This window comes from Eleutherodactylus coqui, chromosome 1, assembly GCF_035609145.1.
Source record: "Eleutherodactylus coqui strain aEleCoq1 chromosome 1, aEleCoq1.hap1, whole genome shotgun sequence".
Taxonomy (NCBI): Eukaryota; Metazoa; Chordata; class Amphibia; order Anura; family Eleutherodactylidae; genus Eleutherodactylus; species Eleutherodactylus coqui.
The window spans coordinates 431891126-431917373 of record NC_089837.1 but is presented as its reverse complement, the minus strand read 5'-3'; the positions used below and the strand labels follow the sequence as shown (position 1 = coordinate 431917373).

Here is a 26248-nt window from a genome sequence, read left to right as displayed (position 1 = left end):
TTATATAAGGGTGTGTTGTGGATGAATATTCACACTCAGCCGCAGCAAATACTGCTCATAGCATGCAATATAAAAATGATTCTTCATGCACGAGTGGAAACCAATTGCAGTTTCTGATCGTGGAAGCCTTTGGACATTGCGGCCTGGGCATGGATTCTGCAGGAAAAACAGGAGTTTGAAAAAAAATCTGTACCGCACATGTCTGACGGCAAGCCATGCGGACCATCGGCCGTACAGAGAAGAAGACAATACAGGTACGCATTGATGCCGGCTGGGCGCAGGGTTGGATCCTGCTGCGAGCTACCGCATGGGGAACCCGCTCATGTGCATGCAGCCTTACTGGAAGATCCGCAGCGTTTCCACAGTTTTTTTTCTCTCTACATCTGGTTTTAAATCCCTCATCTACAAGTATTCTACTATAAATTGCAGCAGTTTTGCAGTACAGAACAATACAAATCCTTTCTATTCCTGCCATATATAAACAAGGCTTAATAGCCAAGCATATAGCAAAAAGGGTTTCCTTTTGGATTAACGGTTGGCTTGTATTCGTGACAATCCCAACGCTCTAATCATTTTTTAAAAGCGCTGCTGGCTATTAACAGATACTAGCTTACAAAACTGCACCTGACTAATGTTAGGTCTAATTAACACTATCTGTAAGTACTTTTCTCTTCTGATAATGCTTCTAAGTCAAAGCATCCTTCTGTTTTCCACTTAATGACCACATTTATCTCTATTTCTTGCACAGGTGATGGAAATGAAACAGAATTAGAATCTCTGCCCAAACAGTGTAGGTATGTATATGACTGCAATGCATTTTACTCCAGGTCTAATCATACTACAAGTCTATTGCATTATCAATTGTGTCTTTCCAACTCTGCTTTTCATCAAAAGTCTCCTGACTTCTGCTTCCAAGCAGATTTATACGCAAGATAGCTGTCTATCAAACTCCCATTCGGCTCATGGCCATTCCATTTGATCGCCACCATAAACATAGTTACCTACTAGGCTCCGTGTGCGTGCTTATCTCAGTGAGGCATGGCGAAAAGCCAGCTGCGAAACACATGAAATACAAGATATCCAATGTGTTCTTCCACTAATATCTGCTATTGGAGGAGACTTAGCCTGCCTTCACACGGGCAAGAAAATCACGCAAGATTTGTGCATTGTGAGATACACAGATAAGAGCCCCATTCATTTGAATTAGGTTATACACAAGAGCAATGTTTTCCTAGGTGCACGTGATGCAATACGAGGTCTACCATTGAGAAACTCTACGATCCTACGCCGTGGTTCAAAATCACAGCCGCATAACAGGATGAAACGAAACCATTGACTTCAATGGTTTCGTTTTCACTCACTCTAATAATACACGTGGGAAAGATAAGGCAGGACTTATTTTCCTCACAGTTTTTTTCAAACTCCTACACTATGGCACGGAGTTTGATCGGTCGGAAAGAAGAAAAAAAAAACGTTCATACGCAACTACCCTCCTTAGCGTCGTGAGTAGTTGCGCATACGGGATTTTGAATCCACCCTCATAGTGTCAAAAAACTAGTAGTGTAACTATAGGGATGGCAGCTCTGGAGGCTCACAGCTACAACACAAGTAACACATGCAGCAAAAGGTAGCAAACTGAATTCTTGATTTGGCTTCTTCACATACAGTAAGGTTTTATTCTTTAGAACAGTCACACATTGAGTTGAAAGTTCTTGGTGGAATTTCTATGGAAAAACAGACATTTTAAGAAAAAAGGATAAAAATGCCACAAAACGTATCATATTCTTCAAACATTTGGATGCTACATTGTTGGGAACTGAAAGCCTGGATTCACACATGCATTTTTTATGTAGCTTTTCAGTTTTTGATCCAAAGACGAGTGATTGAAGAGCGCAGATGTATAAGCCGCTCTCACATGGACAGATTTTGGTCAGTGTTTTGCATCATTTATAAGCCACAATCAGGAGTGAAACATAAACATAGAAGAAGCATCATGGAAAGATTCCCACCCTTTCCATATTACAGACCCAGTCTTGGTTTTGGTTTACTAAAACTGATGCAAATACTGACCACAATCCAGTATGTCCTGTTGGAAGCGACTTAATGTCCTCATGTAGCAGATGCGCTGTAGCTTTTCCACAATGGAATGGCCTGCAAGAAAATCTGCAGCTCTTTACATTACCAGCAGTGTAGATGCGCTTTCAAGAAAACTCATCACCAGAGCAGATTCAGAATGGCCCATGCGCAAATACGCTTGCCGGTACAGAGCGCATTTGCGCATAAACCCGGATTTTTTTCGTACTATTAAAATTCTACGCAATTGCATGCGAGTTTGAAAAAAAAGCAGGAACATAGGTCTTAGGGTGGATGCACACTTGCGATATTTTCTCTTTTGCGCTGCGAGAGCACGAAAAAACTCTCACCTCGCAGCGCAAGAAAGAGGCTGGTATAAAACCAGCATATCGCAAGTGGTTTCAATGGGGCCAGCTACAGCAGCAGCTAGCCCCACTGAAAGCATAGAGAGAATGCCGCGGACTTCTGCCACAGCTGTCACAGCTGTGGCAGGAGTTTCCTTCATCCCCGCGGGGACCGCAAGGATGAAGGAATCCTCTGCCACAGCTGTCACAGCTGTGGCAGAAGTCCGCGGCATTCTATTCCATTGCTTTCAATGGGATCCCATTGAAATCAATGCTTTCTGCCAAGCCCCGCAGAATGATTATCAGGGAAGAGCTTGAAATATAAGCCCTTCCCTGATAATCATCAATAAGTGTGTAAAAAAATTTAAAAAATTATTACTCACCTCTCCTGCGTTCAGCCGCGTCCTCCTGCTGGCTCCCCAACACTGCTATTAAGCTCTTTCAGCAGTCCGGGATTTAAAAATCCCCGCCTCCTGAAAGAGCTGTGCAGATTGGCTGAGGGCTCAGCCAAAAGCAGCTACTGCTAAGCTATTGGCTGATGCGTATTACTAGACTTTTTGCGCACGCAGGACCTGTTCACATGCACATGCGACATCCCTCCCCCGCCGTGATATTAAAGGCTATTTAGCCTAATGAGGTCCAGATTTGTTCTGTTTTCGCATAGCGTATTGCGCAATTGCACCAAGGCTTCTATGGGGAGAGGAGGTCCTATTTTTTGAGCTCGTGAGAAATGCGGAAAGAAGAATAAACACATTGAAATCAATGGCTTCTATTCTTTGCGTATTGGGCGGGCAAATTTTGCGCACACAAAAAATGTGTAAATATTATCGTTTGAGGCTGAACTGGCCCTCATCCAACCTTGCTCACTGCGCTAATGCGTTGCAATGAAGTATGCACAATTGTGCATATGGTCATCTGAAGCCAACCTTACAGGTACTTGTTCAGAACAAACAACCATAAGGGCTTCTTCAGATGGCCGTGCCTTCGTCCCGTTTTGACTAGCATTAATACTACGCACAAGACAGGATAGGGCAGAACCTACCTTCCTGCTTTTTTTTTTTTTTTTTTTTAACTGTCGCGTGCAATAGCGTGGAATTTGAGCCGCTAAAAAAAAAAGAATTTTGACTGGTTCCTGCTCTAGTTGCACATACACCTGTGTGTTTGTGCCCTAAGAATGTGTATTGTAATTACATCTATATGTACAATGCAAGAGATTATTTTTGTATTCACTCCTGGCCTCGACAAAAAATTCATCAATTTCCACAAGTGTGATTCCAGCCAAATAGCGCTGATAGAACACCATGAACAGCTGATCTAACATCTGTGCATGAATCCAGCCCAATATCAGACTAAGGGCAGTTTAAGACGACTGTATTTGTCGAAAAATTTACTCGCACAATACACAGAGAATAAAACCCAACAATATCAACGCGTTCATCCTCATTTCTGTATTTTGCGCACGCAATTTGGAACATGTTCTATTTTTCTGGTTGTTTGCATACCAAAGGTCAATAGTCAATAAGGGGTGTGGATATGTGCTAGCAATGCGCGAAGAAATGCATGAACCACTGTGCAAATGCGCGGGAAAAAGAACACATCTGAAACTAATTAGCCATTTCAATTGGTACGATTGTTTGCCACACGCAAATAAACATGTCTTGTGGGGGCAAAAAGTACAGAAAAATATGCCAATGCGCTCAGAAAAAGTATCGTTCATTCCGCAAAACCTCAGCACTCACACTCATGCACAAGGGACAACCAGTCCAACGCAGATGACCGACAGGCCAGTGATGATTGTTCCACGATTATTATCGCTAGTGAATGAAGGCAGAGCGGGCTGGAGATAGTTCCGGTTCACCCGCCTCTGTTCACAGCAAGCAGGCCGTAGTTCATAGATGAACATTCAACTGACTGTTTACGCAGATACGTCATTCAGCTATTCAGCAAAGAAATGTATCGTTGATTATCAGTCATGCATTTAGACTGAATCATAGTTTTTCTCGCTGATCGTGGGAATCTGAGCAATTTTTTAACCCCCCGGAAATAGGGCCTTAAGAAATAAACAGATTTTTAAATGGTGCTTTCACATGAGCGAAATGTTTCCTCAATCCACACCTAAAAACACGGAAAACTCAGATGAAAATCTGCATGCATACATGTGGGCTATAGAGTGGAAATCCACAGCAGATAAGCTGCGTCTGTAGGTGCGGATTGTGAAAATATTCCACTTCCTTCAAAGCACGCTAACAATGAAAGAGAACAACTCCAAGGAATCTGCACTAAATCATAATATATTGGTGATTCAAGTGGAAACTGTTCTTTATTAATTATGTTATTGTTTCTAAGAGAGGAAACAGCTTCAAAATCGGAAAAAAGGCAATTGACAAACAAACAAAAAGGTCCTTGCAAAAATGTTCACACCCAGACAGAGTGTAATGACCATTATGGAGTGACCACTATCAAAAATGGTGAGTAGAAAAACCTAGTAATTATCATTTCCATTCATTCTTCTTTCATTATATTATAATAAATGTATAAATCTGATGATCTAAGAGTTACCTAATAACGCCACTCTGACTTTGGCGCTATTACTTTACATTCAGCGTTGTGGGACTTGCTAAAAATAAGTTGTCTGACATAACATTGTTACTTAAAAGTGTATTTTCATGTACGCCATTTACTAGCTGTTTGGTTGAGACTATTTATGGCAGATAAAACTTTTATTTTGCAGCTACTAATAGGCACCAAGATGGCATCACCATAGAACCTGTGAAATGACCTGCTAGAATGGAGCACATGATTAAATTGGGTTCTCTGAACATTAACATTAATGGCCTATCTTTAGGATAGACCTTCAATGTTTGATCAATTTTGATTGTGCCAATCAGCACAATGAAGGGAAGGCTGTGCCCGGTACTACAGACTCAAAGCAGTTTAGGCAGTGCCAGCATGTTGTCATGCACCAGCAGTTCCTCGTAATTTATTCAATGGTTTCCTTTGGGAAATCCAAACCCCTATACCAACAAGAGTGTACAACCCATTGGCCAAGAGATATGGCATTCAGGTTGATACAATTGGCTTCCGAATTGGGGGGAAACATACCAATATCTCTGCCTCTCCAAGTAAGGGATCATATAGCCACATGGATACTATACCGCTACAAGATATCAGGGTGTATGGGGGAATCGGCACCAGGAGGACCCCCAGCAGTGGATTACTTATGTGGATTGTTGAAACTCAGAATTCAGTGTATTCATAGGCGAAACGCAAGTTTGTCTGACACTTGTTTTTACCCTTCAACCCATGACAAAAGAATCAGACTTCTCTACAGGAAAATATATAGCTAATTATATGTTATACTTGTTGAGTATTAAAGACTTATTGAATATTCATGAGCTATGAATATTCATGAGTGTTAATTATAGAATGAATATCATCAATACTGACATCGCTTAGTGAACTGGATTTAAATAATCGTGTAAGATCAGTGATGTCATCGAAATACACTGTGTAATGACATACGACCCAAGGAAGCAGGAATGAATGCTCATAGAAAACAGATTGCATCCACGTGTGCCTTAAAGATGCCTGAGGACAGACAAGCTGATTTCAGCGGCCTGTCACTTAGACTGATCAGTTTAGTGGTTTTTCAAATCTAAAGCTACCTTCGGACAGGCGAGCGCGATATCAGGCCAAGAAACCCTGCACAATATTGCGCTTGTCAATGTGCATCTTACCCGCGGATGCGAAGCGTTTTTCATGCAAAAACGCCTTGCATCACTTCTGCGAAACTCCGATCCTCCGGCATCTCACGCATGTTGGAGGATTGGCAAGTGTTTTCTATTGATTTCAATGGAAAACATCACATTGCAATGGAGATACCATTGCTGAAAGTCTGCACCCATCAACTCGAGCGGAACTAAGAATTAATAAGGGGAAAACTAGTGATAAATGCAGGTACAATGGCCAGAAATAATGTTATTCCTCATGACAGCTTATTCTGAAAACTTATATGAAAGTTTGGGTATGCTCTAAGTATTATTCATTTTTTTGACAGATTTAGGCCTTATGTCCATGGGGACAGATCCGCAGCGGGTCACCCGCACACGTGATCCATGCCCCATAAGGATGTCATTTTCCCTTGAGGCGCGGATTGCGTGTGCAGGAAAACACCCGCAGCATGCTCCAATTTCGTGCTGGTCTCCCGCACGGACGGCTCCCACAGGCTTCTATTGAAGCCTATGGAAGCCGTCCGGATCCGCGGCACACCCATGGCTGAATTCCTGCTCTCCAGTGCGGGAGAGCAGAAGTTCAAAAATAAAAAGAGTGCACGGCGCAGAGCACATCCACCCAGCTGAAAAAAGAAGATCCGTCCGCGATAGAGGGCAGATCCGCAGCGTCCGGACAGGTAAATAATTCTTCTTTTTAGGCCTCATGTCCGTGGGAAACGAGAGACCCGCTGCGGGATTCTGCATGAAGAATCCACGGCAGGCCTGATTTTCCCCGTGGACAAGAGGCCTTAACATAACTTTGCATTGTTTACGCACAACAATTGCTTGGATGAAATGATGACTCTTCTGGGTTATGTACATAGTTGTGTAAGTTTGGAGTAGATTATTTCAAGCTTAATTATTTCACCTTTTATTACTTTTTATTCCAGAAGGCATTACTAGTGCCCACTCTCATAGCAGCTCAACAGTCTAATATCCTATACATCTGAGCCATAAGGAAAGCATGAGCTCAGGATGTCCAGTGTACCTGGTGCATCAAATCTCAGATATCTGCTCTCCATAGAAGTCTAGGATCTCTTGGAAAGAAGAGTTTAAGTGCTGCATGCTACCTCAGATCTCTGCCACTGTTCACATCACAGTTGTAATGTACTTTCATCAAATTGCCTATGGGATCTTATTAGCCAGTCAAGCTGCTAGTGTGTGCCAACTTCATGGGGACATAGTGCTGGAATGGAAAACCCGTTGAGTATAAAAAACAGCTCCCCAAATTTCCTGTTCCCTCACCTTAGAGCTCCATAATGTAGTTTATGGGGCTCAAAGCTGATGATTGTGTCCCTTTAAAAAATTGCCTTGGAAGAAAGAGAAGAGAGTGCCACATAAAGTGAATCCTCGCTTCATTTAACACCGGTGCTGGTACTCCCGTCTATTCCTCCTGGTCCACTTTCTCAGCTCAACCATGGCCTGCTCCGGCACTTTATTATGGCCCTGAGACAGAACATTCCCAGATATTGGAGACGGAGTGTCGTAATCCCGAGAGTAGTGTGGTTGGAGGCAATGGACTCCTTGAAATACATGGAGGAACTCAAATGTAGCGATCTTGACAATACTAAAACTTGAGAATACTATACTACTTGAGAATGCTAAAAATTCTATTCCACATGGGCCCCCTCTCTCGCATATTGGCTGAGGAGTGGATTGGTCTCTTGATAAATAATCCTAGTGGCTCTGTGCGGAGGGTTGGAGAAACCTCCATAACTGAATACGGTCTATGATTCCAGGGTACCCTTCCCACTCTAAATCCTTCTCTTCCCCTCCCTTTTTTTGTTGTTTCGCTCTTCTTTTTCTCTTCTTTCATTCTCTTTGGCTTCTTATCTACTTCTATACATTTTGGTATGTTTATGGATAGAATGAACAATTTAAAGGGGGTAATGTTGTGTCTGATGGACGCTCTTTGGGGGAGTCTTCACTGCCTAGTAGCTAGGCGGCTAGCTGAAAAGGTGTTTATTGAACGGAGCACAGAATAGCATTGAAATGTTTATTCTTGTTAACATATGGTTATACAGGAAAATGAAAAATTGACTGCGATGGAAGAAGATATCAGTTCCAGCAATCCTAAATAGAACTGTGAAAATGTTCCTACAGTTTAATTCAATATTTTATATCTCAATTCGGATTGTAATTTTCTACGTGAAAGTAAATAAAATACTGTTGAACATAAAATAGTGCGAAACTCCCTACAGATTTACAGTATCAAATGCAGCCCCACGTGAACATATCCTAACTGTATTCAGTATGTTTTCAACACAATGGGACCCTGCAAAAGCAGACATATACAACACATACAGTTGCATACATCTAAGGCATACATTCAGTAAAACTCGCTTCATGCCAAATGTAAAGCCTCCAACTTGATGTTAACAGAAACGTAGCGTGACCGAGGAGAGACATCTACATAGTTACACATAATAATAATAGCCTATTAGTCAATCCCTCAATAGGAAACAGTAAAGTCATCATTATTCCTCTTGCATACAGAAATTGCCCCAGAATGTGTTTTATTACTGTCTGCTTCTCGCTGTACAGTATGCAAATGCAAGTACCAAATATTTTGCATTTATCAGCAGTTATCACATCACTCCACCTCTTCTGTCATGTGCAATTTGTGCTGTGGGATAGGAAGACCTCCCCTGGGAGCTCCAGTGAGAAGCCTCACCTCATTGATACGCTCTTACCATTACGCATAGCTCAACCTGATCAATGCACTTTCTATTTTACTGATCCGATAATTTTCATCAACCACAACCAGATAAAAACTCCCTTTGGGAGGCAGACTTAAAAGAAGCCTTATTTATTTTATTATGCAATAGTGAATAATGCATTTGTGCAATTATATTTGGTGCTGGCTCGGCTTTTTTCTGAGTAGATCTTCTTCAAAGTATTTTCTCATCTTATCTCCAAATATAGCAAACAGAGCTAGTTTTCTACAATGTCTCATAAAATGATAGTTGTTTTTTAAGATGATAGGATTCCGCCTGCAGAAACCTAACTGAAATGTTTCCCAAGACCTCAGTAGTTGAGTGCAGGAATGCTGATAAGCTGCTGAATCCCAATACTGTTACACGGCTTAACCTATGCTTGGCTTCCCGTGTGTCAAACTATTCTCGGAAAGCTTGTTCAGCTGACCTAAGTAACCTGAAGATATTTTCTTGATCTATAGTTTTATGCCTGGATGTTTCCCTGCTGCTGGTTGCCTCTTTTGAAAATGACATCCCTGATGCTTAAAGCTTACAAAACCAATAACCCTCCAAGGATGCAAAATCTTAATTCATAGCTATAGATTTTTCCTCAGCTCGCAGAGGTGTCCAACGTCTTGACCTAACGATGTAAAAAAAATAGCAAAAAGTGCAACAATAAATATGTTACCGTTATGCAGTTAGAAATCCTTCATGGATACATTTTTGCTATTGTGGTTTTACTTTTCCATGCAAGAAAGCAAACTTAGGGCTCGTTCACATCAGTTTTTAGGGGATTACGTTTTCCTGCTCCTTTCAGGCACCCCCTAGCCAAACGGTTCCATCTTGTGATGGAACTGAACGACCCCCTCATTGACTTTAATGGGGGCCTATTCAATTTCCAGCGAACAGTTTGGCATTTTGCCAGAATTTAACAAACTAAATTCGTCCTGTTTTCCAAAAGTTAGTTATGGATTTTCAGAATGGATCCTCGAACACTGATGTAATTGAACCCTTAAAAATCTAGAAAGACGTCCTATTTTGAAAATGTAAATATTGGAAGAGACTAACTACATCAGCATTCTGGCTTAATTTGCACCAAAGAACTGTCATACATGCCATATGTTAAGATCTTGGTTCTGGGGCTGTATTTACGTGCTGAGTAGAGATGAGCGAGCACCAAAATGCTCGGGTGCTCGTTGCTCAAGTCGAACTTTTCGTGATGCTCGAGAGTTCGTTTCGTCAATGGGCGACTCAAGCATTTTTGTATATGACCCATGCTCCGCTAAGGTTTTCATTTGTGAAAATCTGAAAAACCCAAGAAAGCGATGGAAAGGACACAGAAACGGATAGGGCAGGTGAGGGGCTACATGCTGGGCTGCATCTCAGGTTCCCAGGTCCCACTATTAAGCCACAATAGCGGCAAGAGTGGGCCCCCCCCCTCTAACAATTGTTACTTTGGACAAACCCTCATTAGCAAGGCACACCTTAGCTAAGCACCACACTACCTCCAACCAAGCACAATCACTGCCTGTGGGACACACCGCTGCCTCTTCTCCTGGGTTACATGCTGCCCAACCCCCCCCCCCCTCCCCCCCGCACGACCCTGTGTCCGCAGCTGCCCTCATGCCACACGCTCACTTCATAGCCACACTACCCTCATGTCTATTTATAAGTGCGTCTGCGATGAGGAGGAACAAGAGGCACACACTGCAGAGGGTTGGCAGGGCCAGGCAGCGACCCTCTTTAAAAGGGGAGGGGCAATAGCCCACAATGCAGTTGAGTATCAATGAGAAATTGACGTTCGATCTTCATTCCAATAAAATGCCAACCTCCGTCAGGAGCTGCAAATGTAGGCATGAGTTACATAGCTATGGTAAATCCATGTGCCCACACAGTATTCATTCTGTCTAGGTGTGAAATAGCTCAATCGACACCGCAAGGGGAAAGCCATCTGCACTCTGCCCACTACCCAAGTCAGTCAGTGTCTTTGTGCCAGACAGGTCAAACACTGCAATGGGAAGTCTGTGTGCACCAACAGCATAGGTGGGTCCAATGCAACCCAAGACATGAACAATAAAGAAATCAGAGTGGCCAAACATGGCAGACTTACACTGCGCTGACGACATAGGCCTCGGGCCACAGCTTCAGGCTGGAAGCGGACTTTGATGCTAGTACACCTGCAGTTCCCCCGGGACATAGGCCTCGGCCAACAGCTTCAGCAATCGTAGGCAGGAAGCAGACTTTGATGCTAGTACACCTGTGAAGGTCTCAGTAAATCCGTTACGTTTTTTTTCACCGCTCCAAAGACTGCATTACCCAGGAAAAAGTTCCACAGGCCCAACCTGGCGCCGTTGCAGTTCCCCCGGGACATAGGCCTCGGCCAACAGCTTCAGCAATCGTAGGCAGGAAGCGGACTTCGATGCTAGTACACCTGTGAAGGTCTCAGTAAATCTGTTACGTTTTCTTTCACCGCTCCAAAGACTGCATTACCCAGGAAAAAGTTCCACAGGCCCAACCTGGCGCCGTTGCAGTTCCCCCGGGACATAGGCCTCGGCCAACAGCTTCCGCAATCGTAGGCAGGAAGCGGACTTCGATGCTAGTACACCTGTGAAGGTCTCAGTAAATCTGTTACTTTTTTTTCACCGTTCCAAAGACTGCATTACCCAGGAAAAAGTTCCACAGGCCCAACCTGGCGCCGTTGCAGTTCCCCCGGGACATAGGCCTCGGCTAACAGCTTCAGCAATCGTAGGCAGGAAGCAGACTTCAATGCTAGTACACCTGTGAAGGACTCATTAATGCAGTTATGCTCCTCTCCTGTGGCCCAAACGAGTTTCTCAGATAACTGTGGCAACACGAGAGAAAATACATGATGCGCAATGCTGACCCCCTGACCCCAAGCAGGAGGAGGAGGTGGCCATAGAAGGCCAAGAAACCAGGACCAGGACCCGCTGTAGCCTGTGCTGAAAGGATGTGAGCGGGCCCTTGGCCAGGCTCGGTCCCAGCAAACACCTTGTGTGGCTCAAGGTGCTGCGAGTGACATAGCAATGGGGAATCTATGTGTTCACACACTACTTATTCTGTTTGGGTGTCGGATACCTCATCGACAACGCAAGGGGTAAACCATCTGTACTCTGCACCCTACCTGAGTCTGTCAGTGTTTTGAGGACAGACAGGTAAAACACCTCTATGGGAAGTCTGTGTGCACCCACAGCATGGGTGGGTCCAAGGAACTTAAAGACAGTACACATAAAGAAATCAGAGTGCCCAAACATGGCAGACTTTCACTGTACCCAGGACATGGGCCTCTGCACAAACCCTCAGCAATCGCGGGTCTACAGCGGACTCCAATGCTAGCGTAGCTGTGAACGTCTCATTAGCGCTGTATCGCTCCCCTTGTTTGTCCCAATGCAGTGCCCCGGATAGCTGTGGTAACGTGAGAGAAAAGGCATGTTGGCTTCGGCCCACACTCCATGCCCTAGTCAGTCTGTTTTTTGTTTTTTTTAAGTGCCAGATAGGTAGAACACTGCAATGGGAAAACTTAGTGCACCCATAGTATGCACAGACCCCTGTAATATTCATATAGCAAAGGTATAAACTGACCCAAGTAACAGTTATGTTGCAGAAGTCTAGGGAGACCCCAGTAACATTTCAGTAGTAACAGTATAGACAGACCCCAGTAACATTTCTGCAGCTGAAGTATAGGCAGCCCCCGGTAACATTTCTGCAGCTGAAGTATAGGCAGACCCCTGTAACATTTTTGCAGCGGAAGTATAGGCAGACCCTTGTATCATTAATGCAGTTACTCTCCTCTCCTTTGGCCCAAACAAGTTTCTCATATAACTGTGGTAACATGAGAGAAAATGCATGATGCACATTGCTGATCACCTGACCCCAAGCAGGAGGAGGAGGTGGCCTTACAAGACCAAGAAACCAGGACCCGCTGTAGCCTGTGTTGAAAGGATGTGAGCGGGCTCTTGGCCAGGCTTGGTCCCAGCAAATACCTTGTGAGACCCAAGGTGCTGCGACTGACATAGCAATGGGCAGTCCATGTGCCCACACAGTGTTCATTCTGTCTAGGTGTCGGATAGCTCTAGCGACACCGCAAGGGGAAAGGCATCTGCACTATGCACCCTATCCAAGTCAGTCAGTGACTTTGTGCCGGACAGGTAAATCACCGCTATGGGAAGTCTTTGTGTACCCACAGCGTAGGCAAGCCGAAGGAACCCAAAGACAGTAATAAACATGAAGAAATGATAGTGCCCAAACATGCCAGACTTTCACTGTGCCGAGTACATAGGCCTCTGCACACACCCTCAGCAATTGTGGGCATAGAGCAGACTCTGATGCTAGTACAGCTGTGAAGATCTCATCAATGCAGTAACGCTCCTCTTCTTTGGCCCAAACCAGTATCTCAGATAACTGTGGTAACACGGGAGAAAATACATGATGCCCAGTGCTGATCCCCTGACCCCAAGCAGGAGGAGGAGGTGGCATTACAAGCCCAAGACACCATGACCAGGACCCGCTATAGTCTGTGTGGGAAGCACATTAGCGGGCCCAGGGTCAGGCTCGGTTCCAAGCCTCCACCTTTGTGACCCAAGGTGCCCTGAGTTACATAGCAACGGGAAATCCATGTGTCGCAACATAGATAGCTCAACACTGGAAGGGGCAGTCTTTGAGTTCCTTGGCCTAGCCTATGCTGTAAGTGCACAACGATGGTATTACACAGGAAGAAATCGAAGTGCCCAACCATGGGAGAGTTTCGCCCCACCAAGCAACTTGGCCTCGGCCAGCAATTCTGGCCTAGTCAGTCACTGTATTATTTGTGCCACATAGGTAAAACACCGCGATGGGAAGACTTAGTGCACCCATAGTATAGACAGACTGCTGTAACATTCCTGTAGCAAGGGTATAGACAGACCCCAGGAATTTTTCTGTAGCAGCAGTATAGGCAGACCCCTGTAACATTTTTGTAGCTGCAGTATAGGCAGACCCCAGTACCATTTCTGTAGTGGAAGTATAGGCAGACCCCAGGAACATTTCTCTAGCAGCAGTATAAACAGACCCCTGTAACATTTCTGTAGTAGGAGTATCAGCAGACCCCTGTAACATTTATGTAGCAGAAGCATATGTACCATTTTTGTAGCAGCAGTGTAGGCTGTGAGGATGGAGGAGCAGCAGCCAGAGGATTCAGAGTTTCAATAGTGGACTGCGTAGAAGACTGGGTGCCTGATACACTGCTGGATGCATTTTCTGCCATCCACGAAAGGACCTGTTCACACTGCTCTGTTTGCAATAAAGGTCTACCACGTGGACCCATAAATTGTGATATGAAGCTGGGGACCCCAGAAACTTGCCTCTCTCCTAATCCCGCAGCAGCCGGCTGGGATACACCTGGACCAGGAACTCGGCCTGTGTCCACACCCTCACTTGGAACTCCCCATCCTCGCCCGTGTCCACATCCTCGACCCCTACCCCTACCCTTCAGCATGGTGGATTACAAATAGAGCAGACACAGACCGCTGTAAATAATTATGCAATTATATGCGTACACGTTCACGCAGAGAGCGGAATCGTAACGCTAACTCCAGGCAGAAAAAAATGGAAGGAAGGCCGCAAACAGGCCTAGCAATGCAATAGTGATGCACCAAAACTCCCACCAGGCACCCAGTAAAATGCAGACGGTCAGAGGTAGCCCAACAAAGGAGCTTTTTGGTGGTTTTTTAAAAAAGAAGACAGGCGATATACTGTGTATATCACTTTCCCTCTATAAGTACCTGTGTTGGCCGTACGCTGGGCATAAAATTCACTGCAGACACAGACCGGTGTAAATAATCTTGGAATTATGTGCGTAGACTTTGTCGCTGAGAGCGTTATAGTAAGGCTAACTCCAGGCAGAAAAAAATTGTCTGGAAGGCCGCAAACAGGCCTAACTGTGCAATAGTGATGGACTTAAACTCCCACCAGACACCCAGTAAAATTTAAATGGTCAAAGGTAGCCCAACCAGGGAGCTTTTTGTTTTTTTTTAAAAAAAGAATACAGGCTGTATAGTGTGTAAATCACATTCCCTCTATAAGTGGCTGTGTGGCCATACGCTGTGCGTCTCTAATTCACTGCAGACACAGGCCGGTGTAAATAATCTTGGAATTATGTGCGTAGACTTTTTCACTGAGAGCGTTATAGTAAGGCAAACTCCAGGCAGAAAAAAATAGTCAGGAAGGCCGCAAACAGGCCTAAGTGCAATAGTGATGGACTTAAACTCCCATCCGACAACCAGTGAAATTTAAACAGTCAAAGGTAGCCCAACTGGGGACCTTTTTTTTTTGGTAAAAGAATACAGGCTATATACTGTGTATATCACTTTCCCTCTATCAGTCACTGTGGCCATATGCTGTGCGTCTCTAATTCACTGCAGACACAGCCGGGTGTAAATAATCTTGGAATTATGTGCATAGACTTTGTCGCTGAGAGCAGTATAGTAAGGCAAACTCCAGGCAGAAAAAAATAGTTAGGAAGGCCGCAAACAGGCCTAAGTGCAACAGTGATGGACTAAAACTCCCACCAGACAGCCAGTAAAATTTAAACGGTCAGCGGTAGCCCTAAGAAGGAGCTTTTTGGGGTTTTTTGGTCAAAGAATACAGGCTATATAGTGTGTATATCACTTTCCCTCTATCAGTCGCTGTGGCCGTATGCTGTGCGTATCTAATTCACTGCAGACACAGGACGGTGTAAATAATCTTGGAATTATGTGCGTAGACTTTGTCGCTGAGAGCGTTATAGTAAGGCAAACTCCAGGCAGAAAAAAAATAGTCAGGAAGGCCACAAACAGGCCTAAGTGCAATAGTGATGGACTACATCTCCCATCAGACACCCAGTGAAATTTAAACAGTGAAAGGTAGCCCAACTGAGGAGCTTTTTGTTTTTTTTGGTCAAAGAATACAGGCTATATAGTGTGTATATCACTTTCCCTCTATCAGTCGCTATGGCCGTATGCTGTGCGTCCCTAATTCACTGCAGACACAGCCCAGTGTAAATAATCTTGGAATTATGTGCGTAGACTTTGTTGCTGAGAGCAGTCTAGTAAGGCAAACTCCAGGCAGAAAAAAATAGTCAGGAAGGCCGCAAACAGGCCTAAGTGCAATAGTGATGGACTACAACTCCCATCAGACAACCTGTAAAATGCACACGCTCACAGGTAGCCATAAGAAGTAGCTTTTATTTTAAAAAAATTTTGAAAAAGAATACCGACTATATAGTGTGTATATGACTTTCCCTCTATCAGGGGCTGTCGCCGTACGCTGTGCGTGAAGTTGACGGCAGAGACAGAGCGGTGTAAAAAATTTTGGAATTATTAGCGTACAGTTGGAGGCTGACAGCGGTTATGTAACGCTAACTGCAGCCAGAAAAAAATTATATGGAAGGCTGCAAACCGGCCTAGCTATGTAACAGTGATGCACTACAACTCCCACCAGACACCCTGTAAAATGCACACGGTCACAGGTAGCCCTAAGAAGGACCATTGGGGTTCTTGTACACAGGATCCTACACTACCACTCTCCCTATCTCAGCAATGCTGTCCCTATACTATGTAGTACAGACTGCAGCCTGAGAACGCTATAGCGGTACGATATACAAAAAAAAAAAAATTGCAAAACTGCTACCAGCAGCCACAACAGTAATGTACACGGTCAGATGTGGCCCTAAGAAGGACCGTTGGGGTTCTTGTACACAGGATCCTACACTAACACTTTCCCTATAGCAGCACCAGCACTGTCCCTGATCTCTCCCAGTGTGTGACTGTGGCGAGCCGCGGGCGGCCCCACTTTAAATACTCGGGGGTCACTTGATCTCGCCAGGCACTCACTGCAGGGGGGTGGGATAGGGCTGGAACGTCACAGGAGGAAGTTGTAATGCCTTCCCTGCATTTCTATTGGCCAGAAAATGGTGCTAAACTCCCAGGGAAGGAAATGGAAGTGACTCGAACACCGCGTGGTGCTCGCCTCGAGTAACGAGCATCTCGAGTACCCTAATACTCGAACGAGCATCAAGCTCGGACGAGTACGCTCGCTCATCTCTAGTGCTGAGCTTTGTTCTGATTCTGCATTTGGTGTTGTATTTATTTTACTAGCTTTGTTCTGGTACAGTATTTATGTACTGAGCTTAGTTCTGGTACTATATTTATGTTTCTGGAGATGGAGGTGCCATACAGCAGCACTATTCTTATGTGGGGGTACAAAGGAGAGTGGGTGGGATTGGGTGGAGATCAAGGCATGGCTTAATGTTAAAAGGATTTATGGCACCACACGTTTTAATACTCTTTAAAAAAAAAACATTTAAAAAGCTGCATTTGCCATTGTTATTGAAACAATGTTGCTGCCCTGGCACGCGCCCGACATCCTTTACCCTGGTGATATCCATTTATACTACCTTATAAAATCATTACCAACATTTGAGAGCTGTAATTTGAAGCTTCTGGACCCCAATGAAAAATCTTTAGCAAGACACCTCCACCTTCCATGTGCCGTTTATCATATTGGTGTATTTTTTTGTGGCAAAAGGCCTTTGGGGCCCCTTAGGCACCAGGGCTCAGGTGTGACTCTGCATCTCCTATAGCTGTGCCCCCGGTTACAGGACCAGAACAAACAAAGTCCCAGAATCTCATGATGGTGTGCCATTTTTAAAGAGCAAATGGACTTTTCATATTAAAGGCCGTTACATTTGCAGATGTTTCTCACCACACACTAACTTTAAAGGGTAAATATACACTTTTGAATTTATTTACTCTTCACTTTTGCATCATATCTCAGCAACACACTCCCCAGCTTGCTGCCCCTAATAGTCTGTCATACCACCGCTGCAGATGTCCATAATGTAATAATATACTGTTCATATTTATACAGTAGTGCCATAGTGGCCACAGACAATGCCCCCAAAATAGTGCCAAACACTTAGTAACACTCAAAATATTGTTATACATATATGGTGTTTCTGGGGGGTTATTTTAAACTGCACTGTGGTATTTGTTTGGTGCTCCTCAAAAGGTGTTTGTGCTGTACTAGGGTAAGATACCTTTACATGGGGCAATTGTCGGATGTATAAGTACAGTCTTCCCAACGACTAACAGCCCTGTGTGTTCACAGCGATAGTCATTTAGTGAATGGAGGTGGAATGCAAGAGATATCCCTTTCAAGCACCAGCCTCTATTCACATTGAACAGGCAGTCATTTAAAGATTGAACAACTCCTCTTCACACTGAAGCCTCGGTCAGACGGGCGTTTTTTTGCATGATTTGCGCATGCGATTCGCACATATATAGAACCAATGGTTTGCTATGGTATCGGTCACATGTCCGCTTTTTATGCGGATATGCGATAAATTATAGGACACGACGATTCGCAGATCGCGCCTATCTGCGTTTAATGTGCGCACCAAAATCATTTACTGCAGCTAGCTGCGTTTTTTCGCTAGCGAGCACGCCGCACTGTACTACCATCATCTGCCGAGTGCATAGTCTTCTAGGAAGTGAGAACTTGAATGAAATGGCAAAGGCTAACAAGGTGGTCGTAATATGGAGGCAACAGGTTATCTTATCAAATCTTTGCAATGTGTAATTTATAAAAGAACAAAATTTTCACTCCGCTACTTTAGGCTGCATTCAGACAAACGTATATCGGCTCGGTTTTCACGCCGAGCCGATATACATTGTCCTTGTGTGCAGGGGGGGGGGGGAGGATGGAAGAGCCAAGAGCAGTACTCTGAGCTCCCGCCCCCTCTCTGCCTCCTCTCCGCCCCTCTGCACTATTTGCAATGAAAGGAGGCGGGACGGGAGCGGGGCTAAGTTCCGCGAATTAGCCCCACCCCTGCCCCACCTCTCCCCATTGCAAACAGTGCAGAGGGGCGGAGAGGAGGCAGAGAGGGGGCGGGAGCTCAGTTCCTGCTCCTCGCTCTTCCATTCCCCCCCCCCCCCCCCTGCACACAAGGACAACGTATATCGGCTCGGCGTGAAAACCGAGCCGATATACGTTCGTGGGAATGCAGCCTTAGCGCACAATAGAACATAACTATTGTGCAATCCTTTTTTGTTTTTGGTTGGGGGGGGTTAAAAGGTGGCTTTGTCTGAACTTGAGCTAAAACCTTGGTAGTTATAATGCTCATCGTGCATGTAATAATGCTGCAGCGCACTACACGGTGTAATAAGTTGCTAGTGTGCGAATTGCAAATGCTACTTAGTCCCTTTTACCACAGCCCAAACACATTTACCCCACAGAAAAACACACATTTACGTTTTAAGGGTGCATTCACACGAACGTATATCGGCTCGGTTTTCACGCCGAGCCGATATACGTCGTCCTCATGTGCAGGGGGGGAGGATGGAAGAGCCAGGAGCAGGAACTGAGCTCCCGCCCCCTCTCTGCCTCTTCTCCACCCCTCTGCACTATTTGTACTATTCATCGCCTGCTGAATGCTGCAGTCGTCTGTAATGATGTTGGAACTGGATTCAGGTGTTTCACACCTGATGAAGACGTTCCCCTTTGACCATGATTATGTAAATGCAACCGATAGCATTCGCCAAAAGATCTGTCATTCAAAGTTTCCTCAACTAATTGCGATTAATTATAGTTCAATGTTCCCCGCCTCTAGCCCTTATATAAATCTGCTGTTGCCGTGGGTGTTGTACGGCTGACATTTATTCCGCCATGGACAAGAGAATAATGATCGAGGCTGTGAGGCAATACCCAGCGCTCTGGGATACTCGCTGCAGCGCCTACAGGCGGCGCTTAGGGAAGGATCTCCTATGGCGTGCTGTAAGCAGGGAAACCTTTAGCCACAGCTGGAGGGCTTGGAGCGAAGAAACTAAACAGACTAAGAGTGAGTATACTTGAGATTCTCAAATGATCATACAATGCGAATTGTGTATGGCTCAGTCGCTTGGGGCGCAAATTTGTATATGAAAAAAATTCGCAACACTACTTTGTCGTTGCTTTAGGGCATTCTGTGTCTTTAACACTTTCCAATCCACTGTCTGATGTCTAAAGACATTAAGATTTAAGGCTATACATCTCCTATGTTGGAAGATGTCCAGCGGGGTACTCTTACTGTATATTGGCAGCCTCTCTGCTGTCGTTGCCTATCCAATGTGTCACCTCATGCAGTACTGAATTTAGGCAGCATATTGTGCCATTGTAGAATAGCAGAAAGAGTAAGCTCCCTGGAAAAACCAGAATACCAATAGGATAGGAAAGGGTTAATGTTTGGGGGCCTTTTGTGTGGCTTTTAAAATGTGTGTAGTGTTAATTAGTGGCCTGAATGACTTGCATGCAATAGCCAAATGAATTGTAAATGTGCCATAAACTTGTACGTTATTTTGACTTGTATTTCCTGTTTGCAGTACGCTCCGTCATGACCAAGTGGCGGTCGATAAGGGATGCACACCAGAGGAGCCTGCGAAGGAGTTTGGAGGAGGGCTCCCGGGCACCTGGATACAAATATTCATCAGCGCTCAGATTCCTCCTGCCATCCATGCAGCTACCCCGGTAAGTAACGTGGAATTCACCCGCGCCCCCCCCCCCCCAATCTATGATGTTGCCTGCATAAAAAGCTTATTTAGAAGCGTCATAACATTATGGTTGGATGTGTTTATAAAGGCCCTTCTAAATTATTGGTTTGTCCTACATGCCTTGTCTGCCGCCACAAAAATCATATCATATAGCGCTATATTTAGTAGGTGCATCATTAATCCTTGAAATTTAGCTTTCACATAGTACGTAGCATTTGTTGTTAACTAGCTAAACCAAATGTGATAGCTTCGCTGTTGTGGCAACTGTTTCTGCTGGATTCATACTAAATGGTATCTTCCTTCTGTCCTTAGGGGATCCAGCAATGTGGGGGGATGGACGTCCGAGGATGATTTCGTAAGTGCCTCATCGGACGAGACATCATCCTCATCTAGGGCGCGGCAGGACCCTTTGTCTGAGAGACAGACTCAACGGCCGCCCGGTAGTCTTGGATCCGATTCTCAAAGACGGAGCCCCAGGAGGCATCCCCCACCAAGACGAAGCAGGACTCCCCGGCGGGTTTCTGTTTCGCCTCCCCGTGGGGATGACTCTGACAGGCCCCGTCGGCCTCCCCAAAGGAGTCCAAACAGGAGACTTCCCCTAAGGTCTCCTGTTTTGATTCCCCCTCGGGATTCCTCTGGCCGTCCTCCTACGGCTCCGCCTAGGCATCAATCCCGGTCTTCAAGTCGGGATACTGTTAGGTCACCGCATCGGGATTCTGGTCGTCGCTCACGACAGAATCCCCCTAGGCGGACCCCTAGAAGGGGCCAAAGGAATCCCCCTCCGGCCACCCCTGAGCATCGGCGATCGCAACAGCCCTCTCCTTTTCTCCCCGGTGACATTGAGCGTGCTGCATTGCAGTATTTGAGATCCCGGGCAGATGAGGATTGGGCTGATGCATTTGGTCGTTCGATCGCCTGGCCCTTGCGCCAGGTGCCCACGCGGCTACAGGGCATGGTGAGGGCTGCCATGGAGACGGTGCTTGAGGCCGCTCTCTTGGAGAGTCCAGATATGGAAGTTTTTTGGTTTTTGGACCACTGGCGTCTCCATGGTAGGGGGAGGCACCCAGAACGTGCTGTGTTTGAGGATCGGCTTCAACATACCAGAGGCATGTCGCGTGTTTTGCGGGCAGCGCAAGGTGACTATTTTACGCCACCACCAGTTGGAGACAGTAGGGGGGGCAGTTCCCCTGAGCAGGCCTCGCCTGCAAGGATGGGAGGGCCACATTTGCAGCCTCCCCCAGAAGTCCCATCCGCTGATCCTGCCTCTCAGCCACAGTGTTCTCTGCCCCTACAAGAGCCTGTTTGGCTCCCTGAGGATGATGTCTCGCCTGGTGAGGGCCCATCCCGGCCAAATCCGTCCCCACCACCGGCTGAGTTTCAGTGGCCAGCGGCTGAGGATCTGGGCGTACCATATGAGGATCTGGCCACACCGTCAGAGGATCTGGCCACACCAGCTGAGGACGTCGGGCCACCTGCCCCCCCCACAAGCCACAGCAGGCGTCCAAGAGCCAGCCCCTCCGAGGAGGAGCGTCCAGTTTCCTCAGCCGGGACCCCCAGGCGGCGGGGACGGCCTCCACGGTCTGGGAGGGCATCCTCCCAAGGCAGGCTGAAGAAAGGCTGTTTTAAATAAGTTGTTTTGTTTGTTATAATTTGGGTGAAGAAACCCTTTTTTTTTTTTTTTTTTTTTAATTACATAAAAAATACATTTAAAAACCTTTGCTTTGTTTTTTCACTCCTTTTTTTAATATAAGGTTTGATTCACACGTGGCAAAATGCATCGCTGAGAGAAAATCGCAGCAATACCGCAGCGCTGCACCGTAAAATTTCGCAGCGATTTTCTCTCAGCAATAATGGGACATAGGAGTGCTACAAAGTTGCATGTGACTTTCCAAAATGAGGCAACCTTTTTGGTATCTGCTACTGTCAAAGTTGCATTGTATCGCATGCAAACCACGCTTTAGTGCACTGCAATGGCACAGAGAGGAAAGTTCACAGGAGAAACATGGCCTACAAGACGGGCCTGTCGCAGGCATATTGCCAGACCTGCGAGGTTTGTGTGTCATTTTGTAGCATGCTACAAAACATCTCATGTGTGAAGGAACCAATGGGAAACCATGGGCTTCTCATACAGGCGATTGTTAGCATCGTACAAATGTTACAAAATCGCGTGAGTTTGTCCCCCGTGTGAAGGAGGCCTTAAAACACTGAACTGAGGCACAAACTCCAGTGTTAAAATGGTAAACGGCCGTTCTCTTGTCACGCAACCTCTCTGTTTGTAGGCAATTCTAGGGCGTAAAAAAATAGGGAAAAAGTGGCAGCATAGGATGCTGCAAGTGACCAAACTTCACTCAAAGGAACATTTGTCTGGTTTCAGTTTTACAAAGGCAAGATTTGTACCTCCCATGAGGTCTTTCTCAAGCCAAATAACCGACCAAACAAGGTGTGCTGTCCATGTTCCACAGCTTCCTAAAGACCTCATTGAGCTGGAAATGTTGCCTTTATCTATGAAACTAGACAAATGTTCCTTTCACTAAAAGGATTTTGGGCACTTGCATCATCCTCTGCTGCCACTTATTTCATTTTGTTTCCCAAATATCTTTCAACTGGCATCTGCCCATAGTCCTGAACTTGGCTCTGCATTTGTGTGGAGCTGTTGTGGTCCTTTTCGGTCTCCGCCCCCTTTAAATAATATTTAATGCAGGGTTGTTTTCAGTGAGTCCCTTTTTTGGGGTGGGGGTTTCATATTGTAGACATTTCTAAAGAAGCCTCAGGTCCGCTCATCTTGTATTAATATCCATAGTTTAAGCATAGTACAATAAAGAGGTACCAGGTCTGCTGGAAAATGTATGTTACAACACTCTGAAAGCGCTTGGTAGCTCCAGACTATACTCCACGCTATGTAAACTTTGCTTTCCAAAAGGTCTGAGTGCATTTGGTAGCAGATGCATCCAGAATGCTGAGAAGTGATGAAGGCTGACTTCAAACAAGGTGTTTATTTATAAACTCCTTCCACAAGTTGCCCATCACAAGCAACTGCACTAATACAGACATACAGATAGTCCCTGACTTGCGAACATTCGAGTTACGAACTATCTGTCCTGCACCGTATGATGTAATGCTATGGCATTACATCATACTGTGCAGGGACCGGGCAGGCTTCTATCAAGCCTGCTAGAAGCCTGTTCGGTCAGATTGCGGTTGCTAGGCAGCCGGGGGCCTTCTGAATGGCCCTAGGACTGTCTATGCAGAGCGCCTATCAAGCCGTGCGCTTGATGGGCACTCTGCATAGGCAGCCCTGGGGCCTTTCAGGAGGTCCCCAGCTGCCTAGCAACCACACAGCGTCCCGCGATCTCATCGTGAGACGCTGTACCGGCCCCCTGAATGTCAGGTGCAGGCTGTTCTTACAGCGGGCACCCGGCGGCAGCAGTTCCGACGAGCCGCGCCGCTCGTCAGAACTGTTAACACTTTAAATACCGCTGTCAGAGCGGTATTTAAAGTGTTAACAGTTCTGACGCGCCGCTCGTCGGAACTGCTGCCGCCGGGTGCCCGCTGTAAGAACAGCCGGTACCCGACGTTGTATAGAGCGGGATCCACCCGCGACCCCGCTCCATACAAGCATTTGTTCGACTTGCGAACAGGCTCCTGGAATGGAACCTGTTCGCAAGTCGGGGACTATCTGTAATCGTGTAATACCAATAGGTCACGTGAATACTACCACCCAGCCATTTTGAATAGTTATGTATGTTTGGCCATGGCCAAATACTCGTGTGTGTGTGTGGTAAATTGTTTTAGAATTTGCCGTTCCCCTTTTGTTCGCTCTCGGACGAACAAACGACGTTATGATGTAGTGGCGCTTTTTTTTTTTATTTTTTTTTTTTTTATTTTTTTTTTTTTTGTGTGAAAATTCGCCCGAGTATTGTCAAGGCGGGTGAAAGTGTGTGTCTGGCGTCATCTGTGCGTGCCCCGCCCTGCACCTGAGCGTTACCCACGGCACTCGCTGCGCGGCGCCATTTTGTGGCCACAGTTTGAGCCGGAAAGATGGCTAGCAGATGTTCGCCTCTGGGACATCGCGAGACACAGCTGCTGGTCCGGATGATGGACCAGCATGATTATGATGGGCACTATGGCCTCTACCAGCACCCCCAGCAGCGCAAACGAATCATCATACGCAAGGTCCGAAGGGCGATGGGGCGTCAGTTTGGGACTGTGAGGAGCAGGATACAACTGCAGAAGCAGTGGAGCGACCTCAAGTCGAAAGACCCTGAGCGGCTTGAGGCCATCAGGCGCGGCCTCCGTTGTCGGGAAGGAGGTAAGCACACTGTCTGGGGTTGTGCTCAGAACGTGTCACCTATTTAACCTCCTGGCAGTGTTTGTAACCCTTTAAATGACATGGCCTATTTTGGCATACAGGAGCAAGCAAAGTTTTTTTTCTTTTCTATCTCCATGTTTGAAAAGCCATACCTTTTTAGCATTTTCAATGTACGTAGCTCTATGAGGCCATTTTTAACACAAAAAGATGTAGTTAAACTTTTGACCATTTGGTGGAATGTACGGTTTCTTGGAGAACTTTATTTTTAATTGTAGTTTGGAGGCAAAATGCCAAAAATTTGCATTGTTCCTCGGTAGTTTATGGGTATTTTAACGTTTCTAGGCGTTTAAAAAAAAAAAAAAAAAGTTTGCGGCACGTAGTTACGTGACGACTCACTACCTTCTTTTTTTTTTTTTTTTTTTTTTTTTGGCATTTGGTGATGCTAATATTTTAAATAAGCTTATTTGTTTTTTTAAAAAAAACCCACTTGTGTCCCTCTGAGGGACTTGCAGCACAGCACTTATTATCGCTGTGATAAGGCATGTCAGAGCTAAGGCCCTGCAATGCCTTAGCGCTTACTATAGCGGTCATAGGCTCTGGCAGTACTGGACATCTGTGAACTGTTTCCCTGCCATGATCTACGAATATTGCGGCAGTGAAGCATTTCACACTGGTGGGGCACATCTCAGATGCACCCCCGCTGTTGCATTGGGACGCCGGCTGTGACTGACAGCCGGCTCCCGATGCTGGATAGCGCTAGTTCAGTTATGATCTGGCAATATCCCAATGACGTAGCGGTACGTCATGTTGCGGAAAGTACCCCGCTACCAGGAGGTACCGTTACGTGATGGGCAGGAAAGGGGTTAAGGAGGTGTTGCTTATAGCTCTAGAATGCCTTTAAAGGTTATATAAATGTTCAGGATTTAATTTGTATACGAGTTGTTAAAACTTGTTTCCAACATTAACAAGTGTTTGTGTTACTGTCCCCACAGATGCAACACAAGGTCACAGGGCGGATTCGGGAGAGGAGCAACAGCCCTCTCCAGCCCGCGAGGCTACACCTCCACCTCCACCAGAAGCCAGTCAGGAGGAGGCAGTCGGTAAGTGAAATAAATCTTCTGTGCAACTTTTATCAGCTCTCACTTGACCACCAAAATAGGGCTCACACACACTTGCAATTGCGTGAAGGGTTTTTAATGCGATTTGTTGTTCGCATAACGGATGCGTATCCACAAATCGCATGAGGGGTCGCCGATTCGCTGAAATATCTGCACCTAGCTGCGTTTTCAGCAAAAGGGCCCCAATTAACGGAGCGGTTCCCACTATCCACTGCTGTAACAGCTGTGGCAGAGAAGAACGACGTTCACCCATTGAATTCAATGGAGTCGCCTCCATTGAAAGCAATGGGCTGCCGGCAAGACGCGGCTGAACTGTGGCTGCCTGAAAAAGGTGAGTATCCTTCTTTTTTTTTTTTTCCCCAAAATTCAATACATTTGCC

At 45.7% G+C, this 26248-nt stretch overlaps 1 protein-coding gene across 3 annotated transcripts in view; it reads left to right on the top strand.

Moving 5' to 3' along the window:
- ERICH6B (glutamate rich 6B) overlaps positions 1 to 26248 on the top strand; it is a 209361-nt gene that overhangs the window by 87586 nt on the left and 95527 nt on the right. The window contains exons 3-6 of one of the 3 annotated variants that reach the window (XM_066582030.1): positions 749 to 794; positions 4764 to 4885; positions 20274 to 20418; positions 20754 to 22089. In XM_066582030.1, the coding sequence (XP_066438127.1) occupies positions 749 to 794; positions 4764 to 4885; positions 20274 to 20418; positions 20754 to 22071 (1631 nt within the window). In that variant the 3' untranslated portion in view covers positions 22072 to 22089. Of the gene's footprint in view, positions 1 to 748; positions 795 to 4763; positions 4886 to 18936; positions 19754 to 20273; positions 20419 to 20753; positions 22090 to 25742; positions 25851 to 26248 lie in introns of those variants that run through there. The other 2 variants (XM_066582023.1, XM_066582035.1) reach the window with 2 other exon arrangements.